Genomic DNA, 17,507 nt, shown 5'->3' with positions numbered 1-17,507 from the left:
ACTGACATTTCGGGACAGGGAGGTGCAGAATACATTATGCAGGGGAGGAGGAAATTAAAACTTGATGTTAAACATTCTACATTCACAAAGTTCCTTTGACCATACTCCGCAATTATTTGCAATTTGAGTTAAAATAAGCTTTATAAGAACTAGGGTTAATGATTCTGGCCCAATATTCCTCCCCCTCTAGCTCCTGGAAAACAAAGCCTCTCTAAATTGCAGACTTTGCATGAGGTAGAGTATGAACTAGTTCCTACTTTCACTAGAGCTTCAGAACTATTTGCATCTTGAGAATGGAATCCAAATTTGGGATGGCATGGTTTTACAGCTTAGTATTACACACCCCAAGCGGAGAAACGCTGTAAACTACAGCCTGTGTGCTAGGCTTTGCATTTTCTCACAGCATGTCCCCAGCACAGCAACTATTACAACAACCACAGTATGCACTGTCAGTGCGACGTGATGCTATAACGCAACAGGCAATGTAAGTTCCCTAGCCAGACTTCTACTTGTTACACTGGCACTGTAACTGCATTATTTAAGGACAAATAAAAATATTTGAGATGGGAAAGCAATGTATTGCATCAAAAAATTAAGGTAATGTGTCTGCCTCCTAGCTCATGCCACAGCGCTGTTAGCCCTCCAACAGCTAATAAGAAAGAACAGAGTCTGGAGGTTACAGCACAGAACCAAGTCAAAGCTGGACTGCCTTCTACCTAATGCTAAATTGACAACATTATAAACATCCTGCCAAAGGGCTCCCACCTAGTATTTACCTTCACTACATCCTTTTTGCTGCTGTCACTAAAGTGGGCTGTTCCAACCACATATACTTTGGAACCATCCTCAGCATCAAGCTCAGTCACAGTGCTTGGTAAAGTAGGCTTTTTCTGCCTCTTCTTAATCTTCATCTCCAGGAGAATTTTAAATGCATCTGCATCAGCTATAAATGTAAAGAAAAGCAGAAAAGAAAAGCACACTTGACTATAAAGTGCAAGTAAGTAAAACAGAAAAAAATGTCACCACTGAACAGCAGAGCAGAGCTAAAAGGCCATTGATTTACCACTGTAATCTTACATTCAATTCTGAGGCTACATCATTGAGAGTGCCACCACTGGAGAGGCTGCCTCCAAGCATGGGTCTCAGTCCAGGTTTCCTACCCTGTGGACACTGGGACAGGTTGTCCACGCAGTTCAGTAAGGGAAAGAGAGAAGCTGTGTGGCAGGTGAGGTGGACAGAGAAGCAAAGAATACTTAGAAAAGGTATACACTAAATTGAAGGAAAAAAAAAAAAGAAGAGCATTTTTTAAATTCTAGAACAAAAGCATTCCCTTTTGGGATTTTACCTGTATAAAAGAGCAACACAAGTACACTGGTGTGAATGTGCTGGTAAAGTCACCTGCACATATTGGCACATATAGGATACCTACAGTACCAGTCTTAGCCTTTTCTGTGATTAACACACCATGGATCAGTATACAATCGACAATTAAACCTTAAGAGGTATTCACGTCAGGAAACCAATCATTCTTCTCTACTTTTAACAATGAACTATTTACAATGGAATAGTACAACAGGAGTTTAGCCCATCTATGTCAAGCTTGCCATGGCAAATAGGAAGAGCTATCATGTCCATTACAATTGCTCGTTAAAGCCTCATTAACTGAGATAGAAGAGCTTCATTTCTGCATCAATGGGAAATACAATAACTTTCAGTAAATCATCTTTAAGCTGTAACGAATCTTAGGGAGAAAAAAAAAAGCCATCAAGAGTTTTGTTTCCAACCAACTCTCTCTCTCTGGCAAGCTGCTGCACAAGTTAGCAGAGGTCTCAAGTGGTCCAGAAGCCTGGAATAAGATCATAATCCCAGTGAAAAAATAAAGGTTAGTGAACAGTTTGCAGGCAGGATGTCAAAGATGCACATAAATTACAGCCTCCTACCATACAATTCACTTAATGCATCAGGTTTAACTGTGTGGCTCTGGCCCCAGATCTGTCCCACAAATACTCATCTTAAGATTTCATGTCAAAACCAACACAAACCCAAACAAAAAACCACAAAACAAAAGCCACCCTCCAACACCCTTCTTAGTTAGCATTTTAGTAGCCTACTACTTCATGATCAATACCCAAGAATATGGTGTGCTGCAGTCAGTATGGTCTGATCTAAGACCATGCTCCTAAGGAAGGGTTGGGGAGAACTTATGGTAAAAGCAAGAAGAGGTAGAGCTGCTGCATTTGTAGCTCTCAGTCACATAATCATAAAAGTAGCCATAGTAGATCAACCGAAATCTACCTAAGCAAATATCCTCCCCCCACAATGGTCAAAAGTAGATATCTAAGGAAGAATATAAAAAATGGGAAGTGTGCACAATACCTTCTCCAAATACTCTCCTAGCCTAAGACCATTTATAGCTCAGATTCCGACAGTTGAAAGTGGTTTCTATGTATTCAGTAACCCTTAAAGGATTTAATCTCTATTCATTTTCAGGGCTTCACACCTCATACATATATTCAGAACTGGACTGAATAATGTTTCATGTGAAGAAAAACTGCTGTATCAGTGCAGTACCAGATGTTATCATTCCTTGACATAATCAAAGAAAACATTCTCAGGAGCAGCTATGTTTTTTATTAAACCAACTTCCATATCTGGAGTAAAAAGCAGCATAAAAAAATTAATCTGCTTCTTTAGGTCTGAATGGTTTTCCCATCGCTTTAGTCAAGGTTCTGTTTGCTCCCATGATTGTTATTTCTGAAAGCTGCAGTCCTTAGGGATTATTGAGCAACTTCAACATTACAGCAATGTTGCTGTTACCAACTAATTCACCCTAAGGTGGTTCAGAGCTTAGTATTTGCCAGAAAGCACAATCTAAATGTTCCTATTGTTCATAATGAGCACCATGTGCATTAACATGACAACAGCGTGTCACAAAACATAAAGCAAATCTTAAGAAGCTTTAGATTTTTCTCCTCCTGAGAAAGGACTGTCTGTCATTATCTGATCCTTGCCACTAAAAGGTAAGGACTGATGCTCTTCCTGGGCTTCACAAGACAGTTTTGGCTGGAATAATACTTCTATTCCTGAAGGCTTGGCTTTCATATCAAAATATCATGCTAGCAAGGGGAAAATATTCCACTTGGAACAAGTTATTCAACATCACAACACTAAATGCCAGAATGTTTAAGGAAATACATACTTATACATCTCTGGCTTAGAGAGCAAAAACTGAGCTTAAAACAATAGCCAAATAGATCTATTAAATCACAAGCCATTTACTTCCTTTTGAGAGCAGGGGAGCAGCAAACTGACAATTGATATGTTATTGCTCTTTCCAAATTTGGTTTACGCAACTGGGCTTTTCCACAAATCAAGAACAGATTAAGTCAGATATGACCTCACCCACATCTCCCTTGTGTGCCAACAGCCACATCCTTATTAGGAAAGGAAAAGGCATGGATGTTCAGTTTAATAAACTTCCAACGTGATACACCCTCCCCAGTCAAACCAGAAACATACTGATATTCTGCGATACACTTGATGTTTCCTTTGGGCCATCTTCTGGTGCATCAGAGGAAGACATTGGATCTGCAGCAGCCTGTATGAAACAAATTCAAAAAGAGGCTGGGAATTATAATGAAATGCTTTAATACATCTTTCCCCTTGTGAGTCTGCTCAATTTGAGCCTACGTATAATATTCAAGCAAGTAAATAATTTAAGCAGTGTGAACAGTTCAAAACATTTGTGGTTTTACAACTGTTTTTCTCCTAGCTGGATAAGCATGAGGAATAACATATTAAAAACTATTACATGCCTATTTTAGAAGATAATATTTATACCTGGCATGGCATTAAAAACCAAAATCTGATTCTAGAATAAAAAGAACGAGTTTATCTCTAACACTACTACAGTAGTATATTTCTGTGTTGGAAGCCAAAATGTGCACTGATTATTATAACACCATCGCCATTTATAAGATGGCATACTTGACTCAACTATCAGTAAGCATTAGTCTGCCAGGAGTCTGACAAAGTTAATAAGTTCTCACAAGAATACACACATCCATTCTAGAAGAGTCTGCTCAAGTATTTTATTCTCTTGGAATATTTACAATACACACACCCAACTTAAAGTTAATGGGTATGTTGGCTTTACATATATCAGAAATCAAAGTCAAAAGGATGCAAAGCATCTGCCTAGTTTTGCTCTCTGAAGCATCAGACAGAAATTTAAAAGATTCTCAAGGCCTGACTTGGGATTAATATTAAATATTATCACTAGAAGTACATGAGTCAGGTCATTGGCTAACAAAACTTTTCTTATTTTTAACTAACAGGCAGGCTTTAAAACCCATGCATAGAACTCAAACAATCCCAGTCATTCAGACTATGTCATTCATGTCAAAAAGGCAGGATTAATGCAGAAGAGAGTTAAGAATCAGGGAAAGCTCAACTATAAACTGTCTTTAGGCAGCAATATTAATTCAAAGTTGAATCAGGATGATCATTGGGAGAATCTGGAATTCTTGAACACATTAAGTCAAAAAGTTAGACAGGATGTGAATCTACCATCATTCAAGTGCTTTCCAAATGAAAGTCAGTATTAATGAGTCAGCAAGCAAGCAGCCAAGCTTTCCTGAAGGATGTCAGATTTTGAGCTAGAATGACTGGTTTATTTACTTTGTACTTAACCTGGTGAGATTTAAAACAGGACTGTACATAGAACATCCAACTGTTAAAAGCTTTCAATAAGAGCAATTAATTTCTTCTTGCATTCCATTACGTCAAACAGTAATTTTCAGACAATAACTCCTGGTGTCTTACCTTGGACCCACTGAAGGCAAGGCAAAACTTACCACACATTTCACAGAGTAAGACCAAAAAGTACAACAGCTTTACAGTGCAAAGTTTAAAACATTCACAGTCACATATTACCCATTCACTACAACGCAGAAGTCTGTTCAGTGACAACTGCAAACTGCAATTATACTGCAAATTGCAATTACATTCACAAATATAATTTAACACCAGCTCAGCTTTTGATCACAACATATGGCTTGACTTTACTGCTTGCATACGTAACTCTAGTCACAAAAATATTTTGGAAAAATGTATCCATCTGTAACATATGGAATTAATCCTGTCACTTATGCTGGCTTTGTCATCACAACAACATCGCAGTGGGAAAAGCACTAAGCACCACATTAAGTCTGCTGTTCCTTTCTTCATTTTTTAATTAACTTGACACAGGAACCAGCATTCTTTTGGCTCATAATGAAACATTCCTGAGCTTCACCACAAAAAGGTTTTGAAATACACGGATGTGAAAGGAGACAAGGAAGAACCTAAATGTGGCAAAAAAAATAGCACTTTAGCCCCCCACCCCATTTTAAAAGGGGTCTCACACGGGTGGTCTCAGCCCTCAGACTTCGCAGGCTTTCCCTGAGGATGAGTGGAAGAACCTGGCTGATTGAGAGTCTCAACTGTCCCTGCAGTTGTACTGAAAAACAAACTTCAGCTCCAAGCCATACCTCAGGCTGTTGCTCCTCTTGTATCCCTGCAGCGTAGGCTTATTTTCACCAATCACACAAGAACTGCAAGAAGTAAAAGGAATGGAAGAGTATTAAAAATTTATAACTCAGAATATTTGTTTAAGAACTGTAGGGGATGGGGGGAGAGCCAGTAATGTCTCTACGATCTTAATGAAAGCTGAAGTACTAAAAGCAGCAAACTGAAGATGCAAAAACGCCACCTTGTCAACTCTGCTGCTGTTAACCACCCCACCCCCCCAACAATAGGATATAATTAGCCTGTTTCAACCCAGTTCTTGAGTTGGCTCTAAATCAAGAGCATAGTCCTGGTCTCACACACACTGCGCATCTCTTGATAAACACGGGTGGATTTCATGGGAACTCAGAATTTGTGCTTTTGCTGTCTCAGATTCTACAAAAATGCCTTTTCCTTCCAGATAGCTTGTAAGTAATAGAAGATACAAGATGGCTGCCAAAAAGGTTTCAGCAACAGCAAAAAACTTGCTCTACTACATTAATAGTGCTGTCTTGTCCAAACAAACTACAGCAAGACAATTTTTTGGCAAATTTTAGGAATCTTCCACATTTACAGGATTTCACTGCTCCAAGGAATAGGAGAGCAGTTGCAGTCTTAATACGCAACTAGAGAGCCACACACATTGTTATTTGATCTGCATCATGTTATTATGTATATATTTACAAATATGCCAGGGTCAGAACATCAGCAGGATTATGACTGTGTGAAAAACCCTGGGAAGTGTGGTTTCAAATGCTTAATGGTTTCCATCTCCCGATTTTAATAGACCTTCTTCCACTCATATTGTTCAAGTCCAGAAGCTCTCCCTGAAGGTGGTAGAGTGGTGTGATTTGACTTTGATGGTACTCCAAGGGGATTGCACAAGACGCTGAACACATGACTTTGTGCTCAGTCTTCTTATTCTCACTGCTATCCCACTAAAAGCAAAGCACTCCAAGAAAGCACTGCTTCTTCACTACAGTCCTTTGGCTTACCTCCCTCTAACCTGTTTCACAGCACATGTGAGGTCTGTTTGATTTTATTAGGCTGGAGATCAATCCTGACCACATTTGCTGCCCTGCTTCAAAGAGAGGAGGGCCAAGTCAGGCTCCTGCCTTACACCCAGGAGGCTGGAGGCAAATTGGCTGGGTGCTGGCATAGTCCAGCACACGATGGCAAAAGCTCCCATTTCCCCAAATGCAACACTCTGCATCCTGGTTTTTAGCCTTTGTTTTCAAGTGAGTTGTTTTGCTTTCTAGCTTTGCTTAAAATACTTTTCTATAAAAAGAACATTTGCATGGGAAGTGTGAAGGTATGGAGGGACTTCAGCAATTCATGCCTTGAAGTTGTCCACTGCTAGTGACCAGCCAGCAAACTGGAGATCACAGCTGCAGGCTGGGCAAGAGAAACATGGAGTGGCCAGAAGTGTAGCTTCTGTGGGCTCCTTGGAGCAAAATCCACATAAAACCCAACAGAGCCTCATGACCCAAGCAGGCATCAGCTACAGATGCAGCTCCCAAGCTGCAGGTTAAATACCTTGTTAAAACAAGAACTACACACTGCAAACACTCCAAGAGGTTCAGCAACAAACTGTTTATTCAAAAACAGGCAACAAAAGGACTCCACTGGTTTTGCTATGATGCATAATTCAAAACCAGGACCGTGCCTTCCCGCTTTCTGAGGGGTCAAGTCAAGGGAACTTGGATGTGTGAGTAAGCTAAAATGGCAGATGAAGCTGAACTGCTCTTTTCTGCTTCAGTGTTTCCAGGCTTTACATGTGGTGTGGACAGCTCTAAATAAGCACAGCAGAAGGAAACCCTTGCTCTGAGACCTGCAACCTGAATGCGACCTGGCAGCTCACTAACACCTCAGCCAGCCTGACCAGGAGCTGCCTGGTGGCATTGTGTGCTTAAGTGAATCCAACACCTGTTTTCATCCTCTCCTGCCTCTGACAAACTGGTTTAACTATTTGTTGACTTGTGCAGTAAACCAGACTGGAAAGCAGATTCAGGTTAAAAAATAACCTTATCAAGGCATTACAAGCTCAGACAAACTGCTGCAGGAACAACTGCAGTAGCAGAACTGAAGTGACAGTACGAACTGGAGATGCTGAAGCCAACACTGGCCTCTGAGAAAATATTTGTCTAACTACAGCATCAGTCAGGGGTACGCCAGTACCCTGATGCTGAGCTCTGGGCTTGGTTCTCAATTGTTTTATGTGCAAAATACCAGTGTTTTTTCTGCCAGTACATCAACTAGCCCTAAATACAAACCAAAGTTGTAAGCTTGCTGAATGTCTGCTGGGGTTTGAAAACATGTCTCTTATCTATGGGAATGCTCTTAAAAATAGCGAACTGCAAGTTTCAGTTAAAGGACAGACTTCTACACAGAAGCACCAAGTGATTTCTTTTCCACCAAGTCACATTTTAGAAAATCTCATCCCATTCTCCCCAAATGACGTTTCTGATATTGGAGCAAGAGAGATCTTCAATGAAGTTTACCCATGCCGACTTGTTTCTGGATTTAATCCCCCACCTCTTTGAACATGCCCACGAATTCCAGTTATTCAGTTAACATTAAGAATATCTTATAACTGGTTGCCAACAGTAAACAAACTCAGCTGAACAACTGTCATGAAAAGCTGCATGTGTTCAAACTCTTGTTTAGTGTGAGTGATAAAAAGCACAAAACACACACGTCAACAGAGTAAAGACAAGGCTGGCTGCTCAGCTGGCCAGCATCCTCATCAACAACATAGGAAGAAGTACATACATCCTGGGAACTAGTCAAATATCTTGGACTCCAAGAAGATCAAGCTCATCCATGTGGAAAAGTCACCATCCTGTACATCTGTGTATTCACAGAAGAACCACGATACTCGATATAGTAATCCTGAAACCTCTGAAGAAGGACTGAACATGACTTGCTGTTATACAGATAAAAGGAACCGAAGCATAAGAATCTGTACGCATTTCCTCTCACTGTATCCAACAGCAAGAAAAGGTGCTGATCTAGATCAATTCCTGACAAGCATCGAGGCAACTTGAATCACAGCGTTTCCAAATATGTTAGAGCTTGTTTTTTTTCAGCCTTGCATTTATTTATTTAAATAAAGTTCAGCTTCCTAAAGAAATGAGACAAGGTAATAAGGCAGAGCTTCTTTGTGCTTGCTAAACCTTAGGTGAATTTTAAACAAACTTGGCAGGGAGATGAGTCTCTGTCATTCTGAGATGAAATGCAGAGCACTGCAAAGATTACTGAAGATTACAGGGGGTGGTACACGTGCATGTGAAAAAGAGGTCAGCAGAACCTGCCAGGGAACAGAAGGAAATTCAGCCCCTAGTTGTAAAGCCATTGGCAAAAGAAGCTGTTCAGACAATTACTGTGTTCCATTATACATATACCACAACATCTCATAACCTCAAGTCCTACTTACAACGGAACTTGGCCCAAACATGCGAAACCAATCAAATCCCTCTCCTCCAGCTACATCAAAGGCATGCAAGAGGCCCTCAGGAGATAAATCGCATACTGAAAATCTCGGCTATGACAGTGCATTTCTTTCAGGCAAACTGGGAGACACAGCTTTCTAAGCACTCATAAAGATCAGAGATTAGAAAGTATTTCTGTTCTCTTATCTGCCAGGAGACTGTCTTGATCCGGAGTTCACTCTTCCTGCCCAGAGTGCTGCCAAGAAAATTCCTGGAGAAGAAACAAGGAGTCTGGCTCCTTATGATCCAGCAAGAGCAGGTTCTGCCTCTGGAATTTTCTTGAAAGGACTCCTTGATGACTGAATCCCAATTCAGTCCCCAATTCAATCACCTTTTTCCTCATCAAGTGGAATACTTGTTCTTGCTTCATCTTTGCTAGTCTAAGGGAGCCTGCCATTTACTGGGTGATTAAAAATTGTTCTTTATGTGTACCCATATGAACAAATGAAGCCCTTCCCCCAGCTCTCAAGATACCTAGGCAACCAAACAGGAATTTCTGAGACCACCCAATGAACTGCAAGCCTGAAATTTAGCCATTATTCATCTCACTGATATTCACCTATTTCCTTTCAAGGTCTTCTTGTCCTGACAGCACATGCAGGGCAACCATTCACACCCACAACAGCACTGTGGAAAAGGGGCTATATTTTTCTCCTACACTTTGGGGATTATTCTCTTCCCCTCAACACAAATTCAGAAAGGAACACACAGGTAAGTGCAACACCTTCTAGCAATGCTTACCCTACACAGTGGCTGACAAAAGCAGTGCGAGAAAAACCTCCCTGCCGTGCTATTTGACATCAGTCCTCCAGCTTTCCTAATGCAGAACAGTTTCAGCAGAGCTTCCTCTTTGGGTGAAATCTTCTCATAAACCACTGGCTCACTTTTCACACTGCGTAGTCTTAGCTGACCAAAATGTTTCAGTTCTAGCTGCATATTTAGGCATCTGAAACTCTGAGCTTGCCGTCTTAAGGACGCAAGAGGCACACTCACAAGTCAAGGGTTCTAGCAAGGCAAGTTACAGGCACTAGAACACGAGCTACCACTGAAGAACAAATGTCCTTTCTTGTTTTATTTCAATAAGGTGATTCAGTGAGAAAATCCAAGCACACCACAGTGGGTAGACAGGTATCCTCCTACAGCATGGCTGAACTTCTTCCTTTATTATCTTGTTTAAATTTGACTCCTTCAGACAGTGAGTGATTCAGTTGAATCAATAACAAAAAAAGCTCTCATGCCATACCTATATCAAACAGACTCAGCTGTTCTTTAAAAATACTTTTATTGAATGCTTTCTTCCTTCAGAGCTATACAGAAATTTAGAAGCAGCACTTGCTATCTTTAACATGTTGACACTGCAATAGAGAAATAAAGTTCTACTAATTGCTCCGTATTTTCTACGCGCTGCACACACATCAGAAAAACTAGTAAGAAGCTAGGAGTCACACTGTTTCACCTCTTATTGAAACAGAAAGTCAGTTTTTGTGCTTGACCCCTCCCCCGGATCTGAGTGTATGTATTACTGCTTTCCACAGTTACAATATTCACTAGCGTTGAAGAAGGTTCAAACAACTGTCATACTCAGAGTCTTAACCATGCAGCCTCTGAGATAAGTTTGTATGTACTTCTGTCTTTCACAAATAAGGAACTGAGGTGAATGAATCCTTCAATACATCTAGAAACCTGACCTCTGGTATCTAAACAAATAGTCAGGAGGCTGCTGGAGCTTTCAAAGCATTTCAATTTTGCCATGTGCACTGTCCTTTGTTTTCAATCATTGGCCCTTTGGAAGATCTCTCCATACCTCCTCCCCAAGACAGCACTTCCTCACAGTACCTGCCAACATACCTCATCCTTGTTCCTTTAGAGTCATTGTGGGAAGGACAAGAAGTAGGCTGAGGACTGAATTTGATTCAAGGTCTTTAATTATCAAGTGGGTGTTCTCCTGTGAGAACACAGAACAGCTCACACAGGTCATGCCACAACTGAACCAGAACTGACCCATGCTGTATGTAAGCCAGAGGCACACACAAACAGCTATTTTGTGATGAGCCTTCTGACCCAGCACTCCAGCAACAGCATCCCTGGCCAGAATACAGCCTCAGTCTGCTCAGTGTGAGATGCAGCAATAAAAATTTACTTACACCCACATGCACTAAATGTGCCATGCTCCTTTAATACTCTAAACCTGCAATTTCTCTAGCAATGGTTATTCAGTTTAGCTGGCACAGCATAAGCATATATCATACTTACCAATTAACAGGACTTACTTTATGTAAACAGAAGAGGCATATTAGTACTTCAAAAAATTAAAGACACAACTGTTCTCCCACTGAAAAACCATTGTATTTTTTACCCATTGTCTGGAATACCTAACAAAGTACCTTCCATGCCTACCATTTAACCTCCAAGAAGGTAAAAATCAAATCAACAGATACTCACTTAAGTCTCAGCACTGCCCTCTGCAATGGTATTTAAGGTTGATGAGGCTTCTTCCATGATTCTGCACAGAAACCTTACAAGTATTTACAAACAACCAGCTCCAAATGGTGTCTCTCCTTTGCTGACAGACCGCTTATACTCTGAAGGATGCATCAGTTGAAACCTGCCAATTAATGCAGCAGCCACAAATTCAGAAATTGGAATATATTTCAAAACCCTCACCAAGGTGACCTACTCTATATATTGCACGTATCTCTTTGACACAACCCACGCCTTTCAAACTTAACTGAGCAACTGGTTCTGTGATCACAGATAGTTGTAGATTGTGGCTCTGGTTTCTCATGACTCAGAAGTTCATAAACTCCAAAACACATATTTCTTTTTTCTTTACCCTGTGAGCATCAGCAAGATGTTCCTGCAACACAAACTGTGCTGATGTATGCAGCCTAAACTCAGGGACCTACACTCTGTAGCCAACATTCATTTGCATACTTTGGAAGTCACAGACAACTAAATTAATTTTGTGAGAAAGGAGGTGTTGGAACATGAGAATATCTGGCCTGCGACAACAATGCACTGAGAGCACAGTCACCTTTATCAGTGGAACACAAGATGGCATTCTCATATATGTTTTGGTTTTTGACATTATTGCTATTACATTGATTAGGGATACTAAAAGAAATGAGTAAGCATGAGGTGAATCAGGATGCTAACACAGCAGAATTGAGAACAAACAACAGGCTAAATCCTTACGTTTTAAGAGGCTGTAAAGAGGTTGCTAAATTTAGAAACATGGGACAGAAAGACCAAAGTGATGTGGCCCAAAGTCAGGCCAGCTACTCAGAAACTCACTCTGTTTTAGAACCTACATAACTACCCAAGCCACATTCCTATTTTATTTCAACATAAATCACATGAATTCAGGGATGATTTGGAACCAAAATACTTTTACAACTCTCCTGCGATCAGGAGTTTGGGGTAAGATACCCACTCAGCACATCTCTCTCCAGGGCATTAAAAGCTATGAACCAAATGATACTTCTGATGCTGGGTAACCCTCTCCAAAACACTCCTAAGTAGAGCAACAGCAAAAGAGCACACAGCTGCTGCATACACAGTTTCTATGGAGTTCTGCAAGATTTGCTACTATCTGTTCACTACCTACAAGCAGCCAGCAAAGGAGATGGGTAGAGAAGTTCTGCCATGGACAACTAACTATTGGCTTGTAAGATATCTGACTGTGGTCCACAGAATTGCTGCAGAACTCCATATACACAATTATTCCACGCGTCAATGGCTGTCTGCTGATACACGCAGAAGCCGGGTCTCAGGAGTACTGGCAGACACTCGCATTCATTCCTTTTGTTATGAACACTTTTAAATGCAACCCTTATGATGGCAAAATTGGGATTTTGCAAGACAAAATTCTGCCCAACTGCCAAATGCATTATTTACAGTGCTCTTCTGCCTGCGCCTTTGACTGCTAGCCTCCAGACAGTAGCAGGGAACAAGCTGATCTTTCTGAAAATCATACAGCCATCACAGAAGCTGAAAACATTGTTACACTACACGGGTGCACATGCTGGCAGCAGGCAAAGACACACAGCCCTGATGTGGCAGGGACCTGAAGACAGAGGGTCATGTTTCAAGACAGAGCTAACAGAGACAAAGCTCCAGGAAAGCAAGCCTATTCCAGCCTGCTGGCCTGCAGACACAGAAGCCAGAGGTTAGCGCTGACCATTCAGTACTACAGACGCATACCAACCAGGAAAGTTGTCCTGCATGCTACTCCATCCAGCTGCACCACTCATTTAATGTGTGGAACACCCTGCACCTGACAAGCTCAGTAGTTTAAAAAAAAGGTATTCCCCTCAAAAGTTCATCCCTATTTCCATTCCTGTCTGCTGCCCTCTAAAGAAATGAGAGAGTCCCTCAACAACTCCTGATCCTGGTTCCTCACACAGGCCTTCTTTCTCAGTTACCCTGTAACTACCTGTCTTATCACCCTTCCAAAGGATGGCTCCCAGTTGTGCAACACACCAGATACGTGTCCTACCTGGGCAGGACCAGGAACCAGATGTACTGCACAGGTGACTGGAGACCTTCAACTTCATCAGCATTCGTATTGCTGCTAAGCTGTGGTGCAGACTCTTGCTCCCTCCTGCAAGTGTGCACACCCTTCCTGCACAGACACAGCCCACAACACATGTGCCCAGCGTTGCCTGTCCTTACAGACAAGGTTATTTTGCAGACAGCCTGCAGGGATTAACTACATGAAAACATGAACCCCTAGAGCTCCAGTGTAGTCTCTCCTACAGCTTGGTACATGGTGTCATCAGGACACTTAAATGCTGTGTGTGGACATGCAAAGCCTCTGCATCTCAATCAAACTGCACAGCATATCAGCTAAAGGCAGGATAGGGCTAGGAAGGAGGCAGGAGGAGAAAACAGCCCCTCTAGCTACCTTTACTACTTTTTTAAGAAAAAGAGGTGGAAAGGAAGAGAGCTGGTCACTGAGTGCATGCATGTTTTCATGCAAATCTATCAGCTGCAGTTAATATTAAAGTTATATGCCCCAACTCATTTTGGAGGCAGGGAAAAACTTGAGTTTCTATGTTCAAATGCAAAACCACAGTATTAACTAACATGTTTATAGCATCTCAAATTTGAATGGCCTTTTACAAAAACCTTCTGTAATTGAAGGCCTCACCTCAGAAATAACTCACACTGGAAACCTATTTGCAAATATTTATCTAGTAACAACCATTACCAACAGAATATAATGCTACTAATTGTAAATCCTCTGTGACAGGCACCCGCTGCTGCTAACCAGCCTGGTCACTTCCTGGCAGGGCAAGGAGAGCTGCAGAATCCCTCCTTCCTCCTGACCCTGCCTGGCAAGTGATACTCAAAGTATCACTGATACTGAAGTGATACAGGATCGCTTCAGACAGCTGTAGTTATGCACCACTCCCATTAAATCTGGAGCACACTTAGCTCCGGCCTGCTTTCATTTTTTCATTTTCTAAGACTGCCCCAAATCTCTTTCCCCATATTTTCCCAGCAGCAAATATGGAAAAAGAAGATGCTTTCCGAAAAGTGCTTTTTTACAAAAAGCAACTGGATGACTCTCCCACAAGTAAGATGCCAACACCACCGTGTTTTACTCACAAGCTGTGGTGCCAGCAGCAGCAATGTTTCACCATATTTTGCCATATGGAAGAAAGAATGCACTGCAAAATATGCATAACTCTCCTAGCACTGAATTAAGCAATATCTCAGTCTATAGTTAAGACAAGAGTGCCAGACACTGCAATGGCCGACAAATTTACCATCAGCAACTCAAGTTACTGACACCTGAAAGTCTACCAAAAGCCACAAAGAACAGGGCACAAACCAGAGCCACAGCTATAATCCAGTACCTAATAAACTCACTTAGTTTAGGCTAGTTAAACGTACTTGTGGTTTACCTTTGCTGCATAAGATCTGTTCCCTGCTAAAATACAGCAGGGAAACCTTTGAAATCTTTTAGTTTAGGTTTTTTTCTTTACTCTGATAGCTTTCCAAGAAGGAATATGTGCATAATTGAGCTGAACAGTAGGTTCAGCTGATACACATCACTACAGCACTGATACACATCTCTACAAAATGGAGAAATGAGGCCACTCCAGGCACCTTTGATATTCCTTAGGACAACCTACTAACACCACACATGTAAAACAGCATTTAACTTTTTAAAGCACATCCTCTTGCTTTTCCAGCCCAGCAGCAACCACTCAGCAGCTGCAAGTTTCTGCAAAGTTTGACCAAATAATAACAGTCTCTTTCTCCCTGAAAGCCAGCAAAAATTAAACACTTTTTTTGTGCGCATACCCGCATACACGATCATCAGTAGGTGTATTTCCCTCAAGAGCCCAGCACAGGTTATGGGACGAGATCTTTTTGAGACCTGGGTTAATCAAAACTGCTTTCAAATCAAAATCCTGATTTCACAGTTTATTGCACGTGATGCACAACGCGGCGTCTGAAGAGTCACAACTGTTTAGAGACCAAAAAAAGAAGTGAGAAAAACTACTTTTCTGTTCTTCCGCTCACCATCGCAACCAACCCCACGCTCTTACCACCAACCACCGCGAACACAGCACAGCGCGCAGCGCTCTGCCCGCGCCCCGCTGCCACCTCCATCACCCCCCACGCCAGGAACCGGCCCTAACGCAGCGAGCGGAAAGCGCGGGCGCTGCTGTAACCGCACAGGGGGCCGCACCCCGACGGACGCGTTTCCCAGTGCCGTGCCCTCCCGGAGCTGGAGGGCCGGCAGCGCCAGCCTCCGCGCAGGGCTCCGGGGGAGAGGGGACGGGCAGCGGCCTCCGGCTTCCCCTTCCCTGCCGGTTCTGGGATTTACGCCTCAGCCTCCCCGCTGCGAGACCGAGGAAGAGCTCGCCCCGGCCCGGAGAGGCCCCTCAGCCTCGCCGCCAGCAGGTTCACCGGCGGGGCAGCGCCGGACTGGCCGCGGCCGCTCTGCCCCGCCGGCGCTGTGGGGCGCCGACCGCAGCCCTCTCGGTTCGCCTGCCACAGGCGCAAGGCCCAGGGAGCGCGTTCAGCGGCGAGAGCGGGCGGCCCCAGCCCACATCCCGGCCGCCTCCCGCCCGAACGGGCGCTGCCTGGCGGCACCTGGAAGGGCAGGAGGCATACGCGAAGGGAAGGCGGCAAGAGGGAACGGAGTGCCGCTCACAGCAAACCCCCTCCCGCGGGTCTCTGGGCGCGGGGAGAAACGCAACAGTCCCCCGGCAACACACACTTGGCCGCACACGGGCTTGGCCCTAACATGGCACCGCCAAGGCCCCACGGCCCGGCAGGAAGCGGGCACCGCGGCCGGCTTTTCCCCCGCCTCCCCTCGCTCACTTGCCGTGCTCGGTGGTGGCGGCGCTGCGGAAGAAGGCGTCGGCAGCGCCACGGATCTCCGGCGGCCGGGCACGCTATCCGGCCAACATGCTGCACTAGTCATTCACGGACGGGGCGGGACCGGCGCCGCTGGGCAGCCTGGGCCTTGTAGTCCTCTGCTGCCGGGGGGCCCGGAAGCGACGGTGGGCAGCGGGCGCAGCGGACTACGGCTCCCAGGGCGCACGGGCGTTCGCATGGGCCGCGGGGCCCGGCAGCCGTGGAATCCCGCTTGCCTCCTCCCCTCCGTACACCCGCTTGGCTGCCTTGCGCCGCCTAGCGCAGTGCATTAGAGGGCAGGAGTTGTGTGTCCCGGTGTCTGTGCGTGCCCACGGGGTCGGTCGGGTCTGTGCAGTGAAGGGGACTCCCGGGGTTTGCTGGTGTCTCTGCGGGAGCCCCAGACGGGAAAGGCTAGGCGGGGGCCGCGGGGGTGCTGGCAGCGGGTACCGAGCCCCTTCAGCCGCTCTCGGGAGCCTGTGGCGGGGAGTCGAGCAGCATTCCCTTTGAGGCTGCTGCTCCCAGGCCGGCCGAAGCAGTGCAGTGACCTCCCTGACGCCTAAGCCAGGCTCGGCGGGCATCGGAGGTCTAGTTCGGTACCGATCTTCAAGTTCTGGACTTTAACTCTGGAGCGCTCTCCAGGGCTGTTCCCATTGTGGCTGCTATCATAAAGTACCTGCTCTGCTGGGCGTTGCATAGCCACTGTTGCAAGCAGGGTGGAAATGTGTAGAGGTGTAAGGGGTAAGAACCCCCTTAGGCGTGGGACTGCATGAGCTGTCCGTGTGGAAACACGACTTGGTCGTGGATCTGTCGAATATGAAAAACGCAGGGAGGTCAAACTGTGTCGTCTCTGCGCCTACCTGTTGGTGCCTTCCACTCCATGCAGTCCTGCTCTGCTTACTGCTGCTGTGCTGTCTGTTCTCTTTCCTCTTGAGCTGGATAATAGGTAATGTTTCATCCATGAAATCTGAGAGATACGTGTTGCACCACCTGCTTAAGCACAAGGGGTATTTGATGATACTTCCTATTACTAGGCTGACACATTTTATTGGTCAAGAAAACTTCAAGAAAGGTGTGTCAAGAGTTTATTAT

General features: G+C 44.1%; 1 protein-coding gene across 5 annotated transcripts in view; it reads right to left on the bottom strand.

Moving 5' to 3' along the window:
* The window catches only part of TRABD (TraB domain containing), a 34,794-nt gene extending 17,499 nt beyond the window's left edge, over nucleotides 1–17,295 (bottom strand). The window contains exons 1-4 of one of the 5 annotated variants that reach the window (XM_057415759.1): nucleotides 17,276–17,295; nucleotides 5,532–5,594; nucleotides 3,520–3,598; nucleotides 777–943 (exon numbers count right to left, since the gene is read on the bottom strand). In XM_057415759.1, the coding sequence (XP_057271742.1) occupies nucleotides 777–943; nucleotides 3,520–3,583 (231 nt within the window). In that variant the 5' untranslated portion in view covers nucleotides 3,584–3,598; nucleotides 5,532–5,594; nucleotides 17,276–17,295. Of the gene's footprint in view, nucleotides 1–776; nucleotides 944–1,077; nucleotides 1,215–3,519; nucleotides 3,599–5,531; nucleotides 5,595–16,382; nucleotides 16,597–17,275 lie in introns of those variants that run through there. The other 4 variants (XM_057415758.1, XM_057415761.1, XM_057415760.1 and 1 more) reach the window with 4 other exon arrangements.
* Nucleotides 17,296–17,507: the final 212 nt, after the last annotated feature.

This window comes from Pezoporus wallicus, unplaced genomic scaffold (assembly GCF_028554395.1).
Source record: "Pezoporus wallicus isolate ANWC-B61680 ecotype Strahan unplaced genomic scaffold, APGP_CSIRO_Pwel_v1 contig_6966, whole genome shotgun sequence".
In the NCBI taxonomy this organism is placed as follows: domain Eukaryota; kingdom Metazoa; phylum Chordata; class Aves; order Psittaciformes; family Psittacidae; genus Pezoporus; species Pezoporus wallicus.
This window is presented reverse-complemented; position numbering and strand designations above follow the sequence as displayed.